At 54.9% G+C, this 16,079-nt stretch overlaps 1 protein-coding gene across 1 annotated transcript; it reads right to left on the reverse strand.

Annotated features, from left to right (window-relative positions):
* Positions 1 to 138: 138 nt before the first annotated feature.
* ECHS1 (enoyl-CoA hydratase, short chain 1) lies at positions 139 to 11,646 on the reverse strand. Its single transcript, XM_063710598.1, has 8 exons — positions 11,425 to 11,646; positions 8,852 to 9,049; positions 8,196 to 8,323; positions 7,266 to 7,365; positions 5,234 to 5,338; positions 3,628 to 3,747; positions 2,311 to 2,378; positions 139 to 590 (listed from the first exon to the last, which is right to left on the reverse strand). Exons 1-8 carry the CDS (start codon positions 11,510 to 11,512, stop codon positions 525 to 527), a joined length of 873 nt encoding a protein of 290 aa, XP_063566668.1. The 5' UTR covers positions 11,513 to 11,646; the 3' UTR covers positions 139 to 524.
* Between the last annotated feature and the right edge of the window lie 4,433 nt (positions 11,647 to 16,079).

A 16,079-nucleotide genomic window follows, 5' to 3' on the forward strand; every position in this document is an offset into this window, starting at 1 on the left:
CCATGGAAGTATGATGTGAGGCAACTGACTATACAAACTTGTTTTGTTTGAATGTTGTTCCTTACAGTGAAAAAACAAAAAAGTTTAAAAAAACAACTAACATGACAGAATGCTCATTGCAGACGTGACTACAAGGCGTGGTGTAATCTGAATCGCTATCACTTTAATCAGCATCTGTATGAAGGCAGCAGACAGCGTTTCCCTCAGAGCAGCCCCATTCTTCAGCGGCAGGACACAAGGACCCGCAGGCCGCGCTTTCCGTCCGAGCACAGCATGCCCAGAGGGACCAGTGGGGGCTCCTCAGCAGAATCTTAGCTTTAGAAGGTGCTCCAGTCAGGACCCTCACAGGCTGGGTGAAGAAGGCTGTCATGCCGTGAGAGGTCGGGCCATGACCACGCAGCAATTGGAGAGAAACTGCACACCACGGACACTGCTCTCGAAAAGAGGATGATTTACTTGCTTCTAAAACTGACAGGCTGCCTTGTCCTCTCCAAGCAGAGGTGTGAGGCAGGGGCAGCTGGTTCTCACTGGTCTTTGAAGTTGGCCTTTCTCTTTTCCACAAATGCGGTCATCCCTTCTTTCCGGTCATCCTGGCAGGAAAAGGAACAGAAACAGAGCTGGACGCGCAGTGTCCTCACAGAGCCTGATGCCAATGTCCGCCCGTGTCTCCCTGGCTCTGCCTCACTCCTCATGCTCACAGGGGCCCAGGGGGCCGGGGAGGGGACTCAGCGGCAGGAACACCTGCCCAATCAGAGCTGGGCCTGGGCGCGGGGATTTTCACCGCCTCTCTCTACCAGTCTAGGTGACGGTCATTCAGGAGCCACTGTGTATGTCCAACAAGCTCACATCTAAAGAGCCTCAGATGCACCCATCTTGGTCACTCACCATGTCATCAACTGGATGATGGGTGGCCTGTATCAGGGGCTATTCTGTGTTGGAGTAGGACATGAGAACTCAACTCTGCATCTGCTTTTCTTACACTGTGTGCACGTGTGTCCCCAGGTGTGCGTGCACACACACACACACACACACACATCTGTACCCCTGCCTCAGGTGCCCAAACCACTTTTAATTTTTATTTTATAGAACAATTAAAACACCGAAGTATGACTTTCTCCCAGTGAAAGACATGAATTAAAATGGTAATCTGGCCGGGTGCAGTGGCTCACGCCTATAATCCCAGCACTGTGGGAGGCCGAGGCAGGCAGATCACTTGAGGTCAGGAGTTCAAGACCAGCCTGGCCAACATGGTGAAACTCTGTCTCTACTAAAAATACAAAAATTAGCCAGGTGTGGTGGTGGGCACCTGTAATCCCAGCTACTCGGGAGGCTGAAGCAGGAGAATCACTTGAACCCAGGAGGCGGAGGTTGCAGTGAGCTGAGATCTCACCACTGCATTCCAGCCTGGACGACAGAGCAAGACTCTGCCTCAAAGGGAAAAAAATAAAAATTATGATGGTAATTAGAGGAATTACTTTAAGTTACTGGCAGAAATCTTATAAAATATTGCTCTAAAGCTTCAGCTTATTTTATTAGAATACATTTGAGCCTATTCCAAATAATTGGAATGATCTAAACAAATCATGGGTAAAATGAGTTACATTTTTTTTTTTTTTCAGACAGAGTCTCACTCTGTCTCCCAGGCTGGAGTGCAGTGGCGTGATCTCGGCTCACTGTAACCTCCGCCTCTGGGTTCAAGCGATTCTCCTGCCTCAACTTCCAGAGTAGCTGGGATTACAGGCACCTGCCACCACGCCCGGCTAATTTTTTGGATTTTTAGTAGAGACGGGTTTCGCCATGTTGCCCAGGCTGGTTTCAAACTCCTGAGCTCAGGCAATCCACCCGCCTCAGCCTCCCAAAGTGCTGGGATTACAGGGTGAGCCACCGCGCCCGGCCTCATTTTTTAAAAAAGTCTTTTTTTTGAGACGGGGTCTTGCTTTGCTGCCCAGTTGGACTCAAACGACCCGCCTCAGCCTCCCAGGAAGCTGGGGCTACGGATGCTCGACACCCGCCCGGCTGAAACTGCATTTTCAATAAAGGAGCTGCTTGAGGGTGCAATTCACAGACCTCACATAACAGGAAAAACAAGAAAAGCCCCTGTAAGGTTTTTGTACTTTTGAACTTGTACATGCTCTACTTTTTCCCTAACATCAAGACCCACTGATGGAACCAATCTGATCCCGTTAAAGGTGAGGCTGGCAGTTCTGACCAGAAAGAAACGATACTTAATGATAAAATTTAAAAGGAAATTCCCAGCAACTTGTGTGACTGGAATTTGCTTGATTCTCCGGTTGAACACTGTTTACTCACGGTGGCAAAGGTTGAATAAAAGAGTTTCTTCTCCAACTTACTTCCTTCTGTTAATGTCATTTCAAAAGCTGAAAAACAAAGTCCCAGAGTTATGAACGGAGATATTACATGCAGAACTTTTCCTGCACGGCGACAGGAAGCCCTCCTCACTGACCCATGCACAACTGTGCTTTCAACTCGGCCGGGCCCTGCACAGGCTTCCATGGTGCCGCCCTTCTCAAAGGCACCGCCCCAGCGGAGACCTGGCAGAACCAACAGCTCTGCTATGGCCCCCAAACGTCACACTCTGGTGGCCCAGGGCCCCAAGAAGGGAGAGGAACTGGATGAAAGGTGAGATGGCAAACTGTGCCCTTGAGGAGAGGCTGTGAGGCAGCAATGGGGCTGCAAACAGAAAAATAACCAAGGATGAAAAACCAGGAAGGACAGCACGAGAGCCAGAGATGGGAGCGGCCGGCACCAAGAACGCCTTTGGCTCTGCTCATTCCAGGCCCGTTCTTTGCACGAGGCCAAGCAGAGCAGATCCAGGTGCGCAGATGGAGGCAGGCGCTGTGGTTCCAGGGCTGGTGCCAGCATCCTCTCCGAGGGGAGCACAACCTTGCCAAACGCCTCGGGCGACAGCAGCCTCCTTTCTTTCAAAATGCTCTCCTCACTGTATCCTGCCTCAAGCCAACGGCAAGCCCGGGGGACGGCCACACCCTCGAGATAAACGCACTCAGAGAGGTTAGGGGACCTGCCTGGGGCCACCCACACCTGTCCGGACTCAACCAGCTAATAACCATCTCATTCTACATGCTGAGAATAAATTGTGACATTAAAACTTGAGCATTTCTGAGGAGGGGGAAGTTCAGATCCACTTCCCTGGCAGAGGGAGAACTAAAAGGGATCCAGGCCAAGAATGAACAGCGTGGCGCTGGGCTGCAAGCCTGCGTAGCCACCTGCCAGGCACACACGCAGCCGCCAACCCCAGGTCTCGGGAGGTGAACCGAGCCTCCCCATGGCAGAGACCATTTTACATTTGGGACCTCTGCTCCCTTCTCAGCTTTTCCCTTCCACGGCCAGCTCTGTACTGCCCTCACCTCCCAGGCCTGGCTCAGTTCTTGGGCCCTGGTACAAAGGGGAGCTGGGAACATCTCAGCAGAGTTCCTGAGTGCGTGACCAGAAACCACAACTCTACAGACAGCAGAACTGAGACACTGAGAACCATTTCTGCCCAGGAGGGCTTAAGGCATATTCATTTGGAGCCAGAAAGCCTGCTGCTCAGGAATACTCCTGACAGCCACGGAGACCTCTCCAGCGTCTTCCTGGCAGATCCCCTACCTGCATTCACTGATTCTTTGGCCATCGCTACTATAATTTTAGAATTGCTGGCAATTTTTTCTGCACACTGGATGGCTTCTTCCACCAGTGTCTCAACAGGACAAATCTTGCTTACAAGACCTGAAACACAAGAAAGTCAGTGAGTGATGTGCAGAAACAGCACTTGTCTATTCCTTCTCGAGTGAGTGGCCGCTGGGGAGCAGCGTGGCTGGAGCACCCCAGCCTCTGGACACTAAGCAAGGGCGGCTTCCACACGGGAGGTGCCGCACGTGCCCCTTCCTGAGTGCTGAGTGCTCTTGGCACTGCGGTCACTGTGCTCTCAGACATGTGGGCCAGGCTGGCTACAGCTCCCACGGCAGAGGCGGCCAGACATGGGGACTGTGATCACCAACAGGCCAGTGGGAGGACCGGCCACTGAGGCCTGGAGATGCCCGTTGTTTACACTGGATTTTGGGGATGCAATTGCTGGGCTGTTATTCTGTACCAGATACTTACGTGTGTTTCACTTCCGTACATACAGTACTTCAAAATGTAGAAACAAAAGGCAGTCAGTCTTCTCCCAGGTCCTCAGGACCCAAAAGCTCATGCAACCACCGTGGGGGCACCTGGATGCCGCCCGGGGTTTCTGTGGGGCTCCCCTGAGGGGGACACCTGGATGCAGCTCTGGGTTTCTGTGGGGCTCCCGCGAGGGGGACAACTGGATGCCGCCCCGGGTTTCTGTGGGGCTCCCGCGAGGGGGACACCTGGATGCCGCCCTGGGTTTCTGTGGGGCTCCCCCGAGGGGGACACCTGGATGCCGCCCTGGGTTTCTGTGGGGCTCCCCCATGGGGGACACCTGGATGCAGCTCTGGGTTTCTGTGGGGGCTCCCGCGAGGGGTACACCTGGATGCAGCTCTGGGTTTCTGTGGGGGCTCCCGCGAGGGGGACAACTGGATGCAGCTCAGGGTTTCTGTGGGGGCTCCCATGAGGGGGACACCTGGATGCAGCTCTGGGTTTCTGTGGGGCTCCCCCGAGGGGGACACCTGGATGCCACCCTGGGTTTCTGTGGGGCTCCCGCGAGGGGGACACCTGGATGCTGCTCTGGGTTTCTGTGGGGCTCCCCCGAGGGGGACACCTGGATGCCGCCCTGGGTTTCTGTGGGGCTCCTGCGAGGGGGACACCTGGATGCAGCTCAGGGTTTCTGTGGGGCTCCCCCGAGGGGGACACCTGGATGCCACCCTGGGTTTCTGTGGGGCTCCCCCATGGGGGACACCTGGATGTAGCTCTAGGTTTCTGTGGGGCTCCCCCATGGGGGACACCTGGATGCAGCTCTGGGTTTCTGTGGGGCTCCCCCGAGGGGGACACCTGGATGCAGCTCTGGGTTTCTGTGGGGCTCCCCCGAGGGGGACACCTGGATGCCGCCCTGGGTTTCTGTGGGGCTCCCGCGAGGCGGACACCTGGATGCCGCCCTGGGTTTCTGTGGGGCTCCCCCATGGGGGACACCTGGATGTAGCTCTGGGTTTCTGTGGGGCTCCCCCGAGGGGGACACCTGGATGCCGCCCCGGGTTTCTGTGGGGCTCCCGCCCCGGGTTTCCAGGTGGCTCTTGTGGGCAGCCCTAACCCATACCTGCTTGCTTGGCGTCCTGGGCTGAGATCCGGTCACCAGTGAGGACCATCTCCATCGCCAGCGACTTCCCAACAGCACGAGTGAGTCTCTGGGTGCCGCCCGCACCTGCAGGGAGGGGCTGGTCATGGCTGGCACTGTGATGAGTGAACCCAAGAAGACATCACAGCTGCGCAGCCAGCAAATTCCAAGGGGCTTAAGATAGGCCCTGAGACAAGGTCCAGGGGTCAGAGGCCAGGCAGCACAAGAGCCCGGGAACATCAGGGGCAGCAGCCCCTTTTCAAGCTCAGGCCCCACATCTGGTGCTCCCCCGTGGGCAAAGGATTACCTAGGTGCCGAGGCAAGAGACTGAAGGCACAAACTGTAGCAGTATAATAAAGAAAATAGTTAGAATAACAATAGTCATAATACAAATTAGATATAGAGATGATCATGGACATTATCAATCATTATTATAAACATTATTAATCATTAGCTTTTATATTACTCTTTGTTCCATTACTATATAACCTGGGAATAACCAGTGGGTATAGGGTCAGGTGCTGAAGGGACGTTGTGAGAAGAGGCCTAGAAGGCAAGAAGTGAGCCCTCTGTCACACCTGCATAAGGGCCGCTTGAGGGCTCCTTGGTCAAGCGGTAACGCCAGTGTCTGGGAAGGCAACCATTACTTAGCAGACCATGAAAGGGAGTCTCCTTTCCTTGGAGGAGTCAGGGAACACTGCTCCACCAGCTTCTTGTGAGAGGCTGGATATTCTCCAGGCCTGCCCGCAGTCATCCGGAGGCCTAACCCCCTCCCCGTGGTGCTTCAATGATCACACTCCTTGTCCACTTTCATGCTCCTCCCGCACTCCTGGTTCCTCTTTGAAGTTCGTAGCAGATAGCAGAAGAAGAAATAGTGAAAGTCTTGAAGTCTTTGATCTTTCGTATAAGTGCAGAGAAGAAAACACTGACATTCGCTGCCTTCCCTCTCTGCTTCCACTACCTAAGAGGGAAAGGCTCCCTGTCCTATGATCACGTGACTTGCTTCACCTTGTCAATCACTTAGAGGATTCACCCTCCTTACCCTGCCCCCTTATCCTGTATGCAATAAATATCAGCATGCCCAGCCATTCGGGGCCACTACCGGTCTCCGCCTCTTGATGGCAGTGGTCCCCCGGGCCCAGCTGCTTTTTCTTTATCTCTTTGTCTTGTGTCTTTATTTCTTGCAATCTCTCGTCTCCGCACATGGAGAGAACACCCACTAAGCCCCGTAGGGCTGGACACTACACTCCCCCAACACCCTGACATTAGATCAAGGTGGTGGCTCTGTAGGGCCCTCCCCAGCCTCTGTGGTCAACATATTAGAAGCTTATAGGCCTCCCTGACCCCAGGCACTGGTCCCTTATAGTGGCAGCTGTTCTAGGGATCAGACCCGAAACAAATGCGCCGAGCTCACAGCTCCAGGCCTCAGAATCGGCCTCGTCAAACTCAGAGGGCAGCGAAGGGCACCCTGAGTGCAGCTGCTCCCCTCAGGGTCTCAGCTCCCTCCTGGCTGCTCGGCCTGGGCCCACCCTTCCTACCAGGAGGACCCTGGGGTTAGAGGGTGTTGCTTTTTGCCAAGAGCCCAGGCCCTTCTCTCGGGCCTGGGTGGGGGGTCTGACCCCCCACCCTGAACCCAGGCCATGTGACTTCCATGGCCAGTGAGATGGCAGTGCGCAGAGCTCCCAGTGCCACCCAGGGTCACCATGTTCTCTCTCTGCCATGGACACGAATCACAAGCAAGAACTGTCATGGTTAGAAGCCAGTGTTACCCAGGACCAGCCTCTCCCAACACCATCAGATGTAGGCACAGTCACAGTCCCAGGACTCTAAGGCCCCCCCCGAGCTCTGTCACAACCACTCTAGCCTCTGTGGCTGTCCACAGAGGGACCACTGACCAGCCATGGGGCTGTCCATCCAGGGCCTCTGGTCAGATATGAGCTGTGGGCCCTGAGACACAGGCAGATTTTGAGTAATTACCTAAGGCATCTATGCCAGAGACAGTGTCACTCTTTACCTGGGATGGTTCCTATTAAGATCTCCGGCTGTGCAAACTGGGCCTTCTCACCGGCATAGATGATATCACACATCATGGCAAGCTCACAGCCCCCGCCAAACTGTAAAACATTCGGCATCAGGAGAGTCTTACCAGGGGAACCCAGTCAGAAATCACTCTGCTTGCTTATTCAAATTTCCCATTTAAAAGAAACAGTGTTGGGGGTATGACAAAGACTAACATAGTGGCACCAAACTAGATAATTGTTATGATAAGTTAACTACAGATGGTTGCTGCTGTTTACCAGGGGCTGGCAAACATCCTGTAAAGGGCCATGAGGGTCTTACAGGCTCTGCTGCCATGACTCAACTCTGCTGCTGTGGCCGAAATGCAGCCACAGAGACTAGGTGCACATGTGGGTGTGGCTGTGCCGGGAAAACTCCATCCGCAGACCCCTGGCTTACACGGCAGGGAGGGTCATGAAATGATCACAATCCGCAGACCCCTGGCTTACACGGAAGGGAGCGCCATGAAATGATCACAATCCGCAGACCCCTGGCTTACACGGAAGGGAGTGTCATGAAATGATCACATTGCTTCCCTATAGGCCAAGATCAGTCTCAGCACTTCAAATAGTCCCAGGACACAGAGCTATCAAGGGGAGCAAAAGAAGCTAGTTTATAGATGTAGCCAAAGCCAACACCTCTCTTCCCCCATCCTGGAAGAGAGGCTTGCTGGGGAGAAGCTGCCAGGTGAACAGCCACGAAAAAAGCAGATGCCAGGAGGTGTCCTCTCCACACAGTTCCTGGCTCTTTAGCACCATGAGGCAGGAAAGGAGGCTGCTGGCCTGGGAACTAAAGCCCTCTTCAAAATAAAAATCTGTTATGCTGTGTATGCACAGCACAGTTCCTTCAACCACAAGAGGAGGAGACTCTTGGCAGCAACACTCACAGCATAGCCATTGACAGCAGCGATGACTGGCTTCTTGATCTGGGTGAGGTGGTCCCAGTGCTTCAAGAACTTGCTGGAGTAACAGTCCTGGAAACTCAGGTTCTGCATTTCCTTGATATCAGCTCCAGCTAGCAGGAGTGGAAAGGAGGTTCCGGTTACCAAAGAGCAGAGAGCCCACCCGTCCTATATCTCCCAGACCAACAAGGAGCTTCAGAGCACACCAGACACAGGCAGTGGGGTTGCTGGGCACGGCTGACACCAGGCCATGTGGACAGCTGTACGGACGCTGTAATGCCAGCTATAACAGAAGTCACACGGAGGGGCCCTGAGGCAGGTGGCAGGTGCGAGGGAGGCGCCCACAGAGGCTGGGCATATTCATCAGGGCATAAGCCCTCGACACACACAAAGCCTGACTGCCAAGGACCTAAACTCCTTTGAAGAAGCTGTTTTGCTGGTGGAGCACATGCGGCTCTCCGGCATACACAAAGCTGCTCATGCAAGCCGTTCCCATGACCGTCTTCACTCGATATTTGAGGAAGTCCCCAGTCGCATGCCTCTGCCACCACAGAGGTGCAAGTCTCTCTGGAAGTTTCTCCCAAGGCCATACGTGCCTCCCACATCTGCCCAGACACAAAGGCCTCTGCTGCCGCGCGTACCTGCAAAGGCCTTATCCCCGCCGGTGAGGACAATGGCCCCCACGGCTGGGTCCTCCTGGAAGGTCTTCAGGGCCTGGTTGAGCTCGTCAATCAGGCCATCGCAAAGTGCATTGAGGGCCTTGGGGCGGTTCAGTTGGATCAACCCCACGGTGTTATTCTTCCCTTTTTTTTCTGCGATGATGTACTCAAAGTTAGCACCTAGAGCAAGAAGGCAAAAAGGGGTATCTATTCACACAGGTATCAAACTGGGGAGAGTGGGGGAAGGGATGTGGCCCCATCGGTGGATACAGTGTGACCCCAAGAGGCCCTCTGAGGGCTCCCTGCCGAGTCCTCAGTGGCTCCAGGTGTAGCTCTCAGCCACAACGATAGATGGTAGCCTTGGTACCATTCTCTCTGCTTTCACATGTGTTTGAACATGTCCTAAAGAAAATCCCCGGGCCGGGCGCAGTGGCTCACGTCTGTAATCCCAGCAATTTGGGAGGCCGAAGCGGGCTAATCACAAGGTCAGGAGATCGAGACCATCCTGGCTAACACGGTGAAACGCCGTCTCTACCTAAAATACAAAAAATTAGTCGGGTGTTGTGGCGGGCGCCTGTAGTCCCAGCTACTGGGGAGGCTGAGGCAGGAGAGTGGTGTGAACCCAGGAGGTGGAGCTTGCAGTGAGCTGAGATCATGCCACTGCACTCCAGCCTGGGTGACAGAGTGAGACTCCGTCTCAAAAAAAAAAGAAAAGAAAAAAAGAAAAATCCCCAGCACAGAACACAGCCACAGCCGCTTTCCTTCTCCTAATATGCCTTAGTCAGCTCTTCCCAGGACACCACTCTGGAGACAGCCCTGGACTCTGCTGAGACAAGGCACCAGGAAACACCTTCTTTCAACAAATGCCAACAGGTGAGGGGGTATAAGGCAGCTCCTTGCACTTGGTACCGCCCCAGTGCCAAGACCTCTGGCCAACTGGACGCAGGGTGGGGGACGTGAAAATCCTGGGTGTTCCTGCAGCATTAAGATCAGGCACAGGCCGGGTGCAGCAGGCCAGCCCGAAAATGGGAGATGCAGGCGCTTCTCGGGTTGGCCTGCTGCACAGGACCTGTGCCTGCTGGGTGGACAGCAAGGTGGGAAGGAGACAAAGGACAATGGCGTTCCAGGGGTGAGAAGGTGAACCTGAAAAGACAAAGGTAGCCTGTGTGTTGGATGCTTGCCTCCGTTAGTGGCAAACCAGGGATCATAGTCCCTGTGCTATGGGTTTCTTTTTTTTGTTTGTTTTTTTTTGAGACTGAGTCTCACTCTTTTGCCCAGGCTGGAGTGCAGTGGCGCAATCTTGGCTCACTGCGACCTTTGCCTACAGGGTTCAGGTGATTCTCCTGCCTCAGCCTCCCGAGTAGCTGGGACTACGGTCACACACAACCACACTCGGCTAATTTTTGTATTTTTAGTAGACACGGGGTTTCACCATGTTGGCCAAGGTGGTCTTGATGACCTCAGGTGATCCACCTGCCTCAGCCTCCCAAAGTGCTGGGATTATAGGCATTAGCCACTGTGCCCCGCCGCATCCTGTGGGTTTCTAGGGGTAACTGGAAGATCACAGGTGAAGTGTCTGGCAGCAGTGCCTGCCATGCAAGATCCAGGAAAGGGCTGCTGTCAGGGTGGAGAAGCCGAAGGCCAAGGAGAGCATGGAGATGAAACCAACACAACTCAGTGGTCCACTGCTACGCAGGGTGAGGGAGGAAGAGGAAGCAAGAGTTCTTCCCCAGCCCAAGGCATGGCCCAAGATTCCTCAGATACTAGAGCCGGTGATGGCCGCTCATGAGTGGGGCCCCGGGTGAGCCACGAGGGAGGAAGAGGGCAGCCCCCTGTGGCTGGGGAGGAGGTGTCAGCTTTTCCCTTAGGACCCTCTGAGGGGTGGCCCTGGTCAGGAGGCACCCAGGACAAGATGTACCTGCATCTCCTGTTCTCGGGCTGGCCTGCTGCTCTTAGAGCCGAGGGAACACCCGGGATTTTTACAACCCCCACCCTGCGCCCAGTTGGCCAGAGGTCTTGGCATTGGGGCAGTACCAGCCAGCCGCCGGGCCTCCCGCAGGACATGGCCTGGTGAGAGTGGCCTCCTGCAGAGCCAGGCGGGGGGTGGGGGTGCGGGCCAGGGTCAGGTGGGTGGTGTCGGTGCGGGGTGGCGGGTGGTGGGGGGTGTTAAGCCTGGTCAGGCTGTGGGTGCGGGTCAGGTGGGTGCAGCACTAGGCGAGGGGGGCGTTGCAGGCCTGGGCCAGGCAAGGGCTGCGGGTCGGGGTCAGGTGGTAGGTGCGGGGTCAGGCAGGAGAGTGCGGAGTCAGGCCCTGGGGACGCGGGATCGGACGGAAGAGGGGTGCAAGGTCAGGCCGGGGGGTGCGGGATCAGGTTGGGGGGGTGCGGGGTCAGGCGGAGTGGGGTGCGGGTAGGGGTCAGGCGGAAGAGGGGTGTGGGTTGGGGTCAGGTGGGGGATGCGGGGTCAGGTGGGAGGGGGTGCGGTCTGGGATCTGGTCTGGGCGTGCAGGTCGGAGTCAGGAGGAGATTCGGGCCGCCAGCTCTCACCGCGCACTCACCCGAGGCGAAGGGACGCCAGGCGGGACAGCGAACCGGGGGCCTCAGCGGGCCGCGGACGCAGGACAGCAGGACACGCAGGGCGGCCATGGCTCTCTGGACTCCTCGCCTGGCCCCGCGGAGCCGCCCCCTCGCCTAGCCTTTCAGGGCTCGCTCCGCCCACAGGCCAGTGCCGCGAGACCAGGCGGCCCTCGCGAGATCAGGCGGCCCTCGCGAGATCAGCCCGGGCAGAGTGCGCGGGTCGCTCTCCTCCAGGCCCCGCCCCCAGGCCCCGCCCCCAGGCCCGAGCTGCCGCTGTCGGAGCTGAGTCTAAGGGGCGTCCCCGGGACCCCGCCCTGGGCTGGGACCAGCGCTCTCCAGGCCCCACCGCAGTCGCCCGCGCCCCCGCCCCCGCCCCCGCCCCAGCCCTCGGGGTCCCAGCTGGCCCCGGGGAGACCGCCTGCCGGGCTCTGCGCTGCCTCCCCCCGCCCGCCTGCCCGCCGGCGTCTGTAGCAGCGGACACGGCGCGCCCAGGCGCAGGGCCAGGCACGGTGGCAGCGGCGTGGGCACTGAACGCCACATTAGGAGGAGTTTTATTTTCATGCACGCAAGACTTCAACAGATTTAAATAATAAAAATTTGATTCATTTAAGTTATTTTATTTATAACTCTTAAATATCTAGACAAGTATTGTGGAGCATCCATTTGTGTACTTGCCCAGATTCTGCAAACGCCAGGGTGGAGATAAAACCACCCTGGATAAAATGGAATGGAAAGCGAAACTGCTATTGTGACCGGTGGAGGGTGTCCAGGTTCTTGACGTCTTCAACAAAGAACTGGACAAAACGCACAAACAAAGCAAGGAAAGAAGGAAGCAACAAAGGCGAGATTTATGGAAAACAAAAGTGTGGCCGGGCGCGGTGGCTCAGGCCTGTAATTCCAGCACTTTGGGAGGCCAAGGCGGGCAGATCACCTGAGGTCAGGAGTTTGAGACCAGCCTGGCCAACATGGCAAAACTCCGTCTCTACTAAAAATACAAAAATTAGCCGGGCCTGGTGGTGCACGCCTGTGGTCTTAGCTATTCGGGAGGCTGACGCAGGAGAATTGCTTGAATCCGGGAGGCGGAGGTTGCAGTGAGCCGAGATCGCACCACTGCCCTCCAGCCTGGGCGATAGAGCCAGACTTCGTCTCAAAAAAGAAACAAGAAAAGACAACGAAAATAACTCCACAGTGTGGGAGCGGCTGAGCATAGGGGCTCAAGAGCCCCGTTACAGATTTTTTGGGGGGTTTAAATACCCTCTAGAGGTTTCCATTGGTTACTTGGTGTACGCCCTGTGTAAATGGTGAGGACACTTCCTGTCGTAGCGGAAGTGTTTCCATTTTATTTAGTTCTAGGGAGTCAGCATGAATTGGCCTCCAGACCCTGTTCTCCTGCCTCACTGTGTTCAAGAAAATAATTCAATTCAAACCAAAAATGAACATGCACCAACATTTTATTTCAAGACTGAGGGTAAAAATGAAGACATCTCGTGTAAGTAGAAACAAATCAACAACAAACCTTTACTAAAAGATGCTCTATTAGTGTAGTTAAACCTCTGGGACAGACAGGCCCAAAATGAAATGGCTCAGACAGAAAAGAGGTTTATTTCCTTCCTTTCTTCCTTCCTTCTCCTTCACCTTCTCTTCTTTCCTTTCTTTCTTGTCTTGCTGTCACCCAGGCTGGAGTGCAGTGGTGTCATCCCCGCTCATTGTAGCTTGCGCCTCCCGGGTTCAAGTGATTCTCCTGCCTTAGCCTCCTGAGTAGTTGGAACTGCAGGTGCTTACCACCATGCCCGGCTAATATTTGTAGTTTTTTAGTAGAGTCGGGAGTTTTGCCATGTTGGCCAGGCTGTTCTCGAACTCCTGACCTCAAGTGATCCACCGGTCTCGGCCTCCCAAAGTGCTGGGATTACAGGAGTGGGCCACCGTGCCCGCCAAGAGGTTTCCTTTCTAATGACCCAGGAGGCCGGGCAGCTCCCGTCCTCCATCAAGTAATTTAGCCACAAAAGCACAAGCAACAAAGGGAGAACATATGTAAATTGGATTTCACCAAAATTTAAAACTTTTATGTCTGAAAGGACACTACCAAGATAGTGAGAGGACTGAACAGACATTCCTCCAATGAAGATAATCAATGTCAGATAAGCTCAGCATCACGAATCATTAGGGAAATGCAAACTGACACCTCAGTGATACGACGTCACACCTACTGTGCTGGCTGCAATAAAAAGCCCAACAGTCACAGCGGGTTGTGGGGGACGTGAGCGGGGAACGCTGGTACACTGCCAGTGGGAATGGAAAATGGTGCAGTCACTTTGGAAAACAGTCTGTTGCTTCCTCAAAAGGTCAAACAGCAACTCCACTCTTAGGTGTACACCTCAGAGAAATGAAGACAAATGTCCACAAAAACTTAGACATGAACGCTCATAGCAACATTATTCATAATAGCCAAAAAGTGGGAAAAAGCCAATTGTCCATCAACTCATGAATGGATAAACAAAATGTCATATATCCAAACAATGGATACATTAGAATGTATTAGACTATACAATGGACTCTATTCAGGAGTAAAAAAGAAAGAAGCGCTGATACACATTACAAAATGGACAAGCCTTGAAAATGTTATGCTCAGTAAAAAAAGCCAGACACAAAGGCCGTGCATTGAATGATTCCATTTCTATGAAATGTACAGAACAGGCAAATCCACAGAGACAGAAACTAGATTAGTGGTCACCAGGGGCTGGAGGGAGGGGGTAATGGGGGTGACTGCTGAGGGGTATCCCCATTTGCTTTTTAGGGTGATGAAAATGTTCTAAACTTGGGGCCAGGCGCAGTGGTTCACGCCTGTAATCCCAGCACTTTGGGAGGCCAAGGCAGGTGGATCACCTGAGGTCAGGTGTTCGAGACCAGCCTGGTCCAACATGGTGAAACTCCGTCTCTACTAAAAATACAAAAATTAGCCGGGCGTAGTGGCACGTGTCTGTAATCCCAGCTACTCGGGAGGCTGAGGCAGGAGAATTGCTTGAACTTGGAAGGCAGAGGTTGCAGTGAGCCAAGGTAGTGTCACTGCACTCCAGCCTGGGCAACAGAGCAAGACTCCATCTCAAAAAAACAAAACAAAACAAAACAAAAAAGTTCTAAACTGGATGATGGTGACAGTGGCACAACTCTGTAACTAAACTGAACACCATTGAATTGAACACTTTAAACGGGAGAAGTCTTACAGCATGATGTCTATATCAATAAAGCTATTTTAAAAAATGAACAAGCCTGATTCAGTCAAAGCCACATGGGTAGTTGCCACCTTGATCACCATAGGTGGCATCACCCAAGGCTCTCTGGAGCTAGGAGAAGCACATACCTTGTACCAGTCAGACAGAAAAGAGGTTGTGTCCGTGTGTTCCAGCTGGTGGCTCTGGCATGGCAGGATTGTCCAGGACTGGCCGTGGTCACGTGCGCTCTCCATTTCAGAGCAAGGGGGACGGGTGACTAACCCAGCCCCAGGTCAGCGCGTCAGCGGCAGGTGCTATTGGATTCAGGTTGTGGCACCACATCGAGGGGACAAAGAGCGCATCGGTTGTCCCCACCCTGCAGCTCTTGGGGTCCATGTCTTCTCTCTCCGCGCCATAAAGCCAGAGTTCCCATTTCAGTCACTACAATCACCCCTCCTTGCACCAGGCCTTCCGGGTGTGGGGCATGGGCATGTTTACCTCTGGCCTGTGTGGACCGCTGTGGGGAGGCTTGGCCAGCAAGTTGCTGAGCCAAGTAGCTTTTATGGGATCCTGCCGCTCCACAGGAGGATCCGGGAGGCTGAACTAGAGTTCAGTTATAATCTTTTGGTTCCCCTTCGGGCTGGGCTCCCCACAGGAACCAGGAACGGGCTGGCCAGGAGGACATGATGGACCGGGAGGAGGTGACAGAGGCAAAGCCAGACCCTGTTCCATCTTGCAGAGGCTGTCCCAACGCGAGGTGAGGCCAGGTGCCTGGGGGACATCGATGCCTGACCAGAGCCCAGCCTGGACGGCCTTCGAGCAAAGGCTGGGCCCTGGCCGGCCGTAACGGCCCAGGAGAATGAGGACACAGGGGAGTCTTGGGGCTGGAGGAGCTGGCTGACTGGATGGTGCCTGACACGGTGCTGAAAACAGGGCAGCAGTCCCCAGAGGCTGAGGGGCCAAAGTAGCCTGTCCACCCAGAGTGGCGAGGCCCACGCCTGTGCAGGAGGCCTGAGGCATGGGGTGGTCTCCCTCACAGCCGTGCCCACCCAGCCTGTGCGCAGGGCGATGTGCTCCTGTGTCTGGGCAGTGAGCTGGGCCCTGCGGCGAGAACAGCAGCAGCTCGATTTCACACGGAGCCACTAGGGAGTGGGCCGTCCCCTTGGCCATACCCGTGGGGGACCCAGTTCATCTGTGGAATTCAGGACCCCAGAGTATTTAATCTGCCATCTCAGGACCTCCGCTGGGGAGCCGGGGCAGGTGGGTGGGTGGTCCCGCTGGGCTTCCGTGGTGCACGCCAGGGTCCTCAGAATGGAGCGCCCCACTGAGCCAGCGGCTCTGCTTCAGGCCCAAGAGCAGGGAGTAAGAGAGAGGCCTGCTCAGGCAGAACAGGTGACACTCGTGGCGGGGGCTGCACCCCAAACACT

Source organism: Gorilla gorilla, chromosome 8 (assembly GCF_029281585.2).
Source record: "Gorilla gorilla gorilla isolate KB3781 chromosome 8, NHGRI_mGorGor1-v2.1_pri, whole genome shotgun sequence".
In the NCBI taxonomy this organism is placed as follows: domain Eukaryota; kingdom Metazoa; phylum Chordata; class Mammalia; order Primates; family Hominidae; genus Gorilla; species Gorilla gorilla.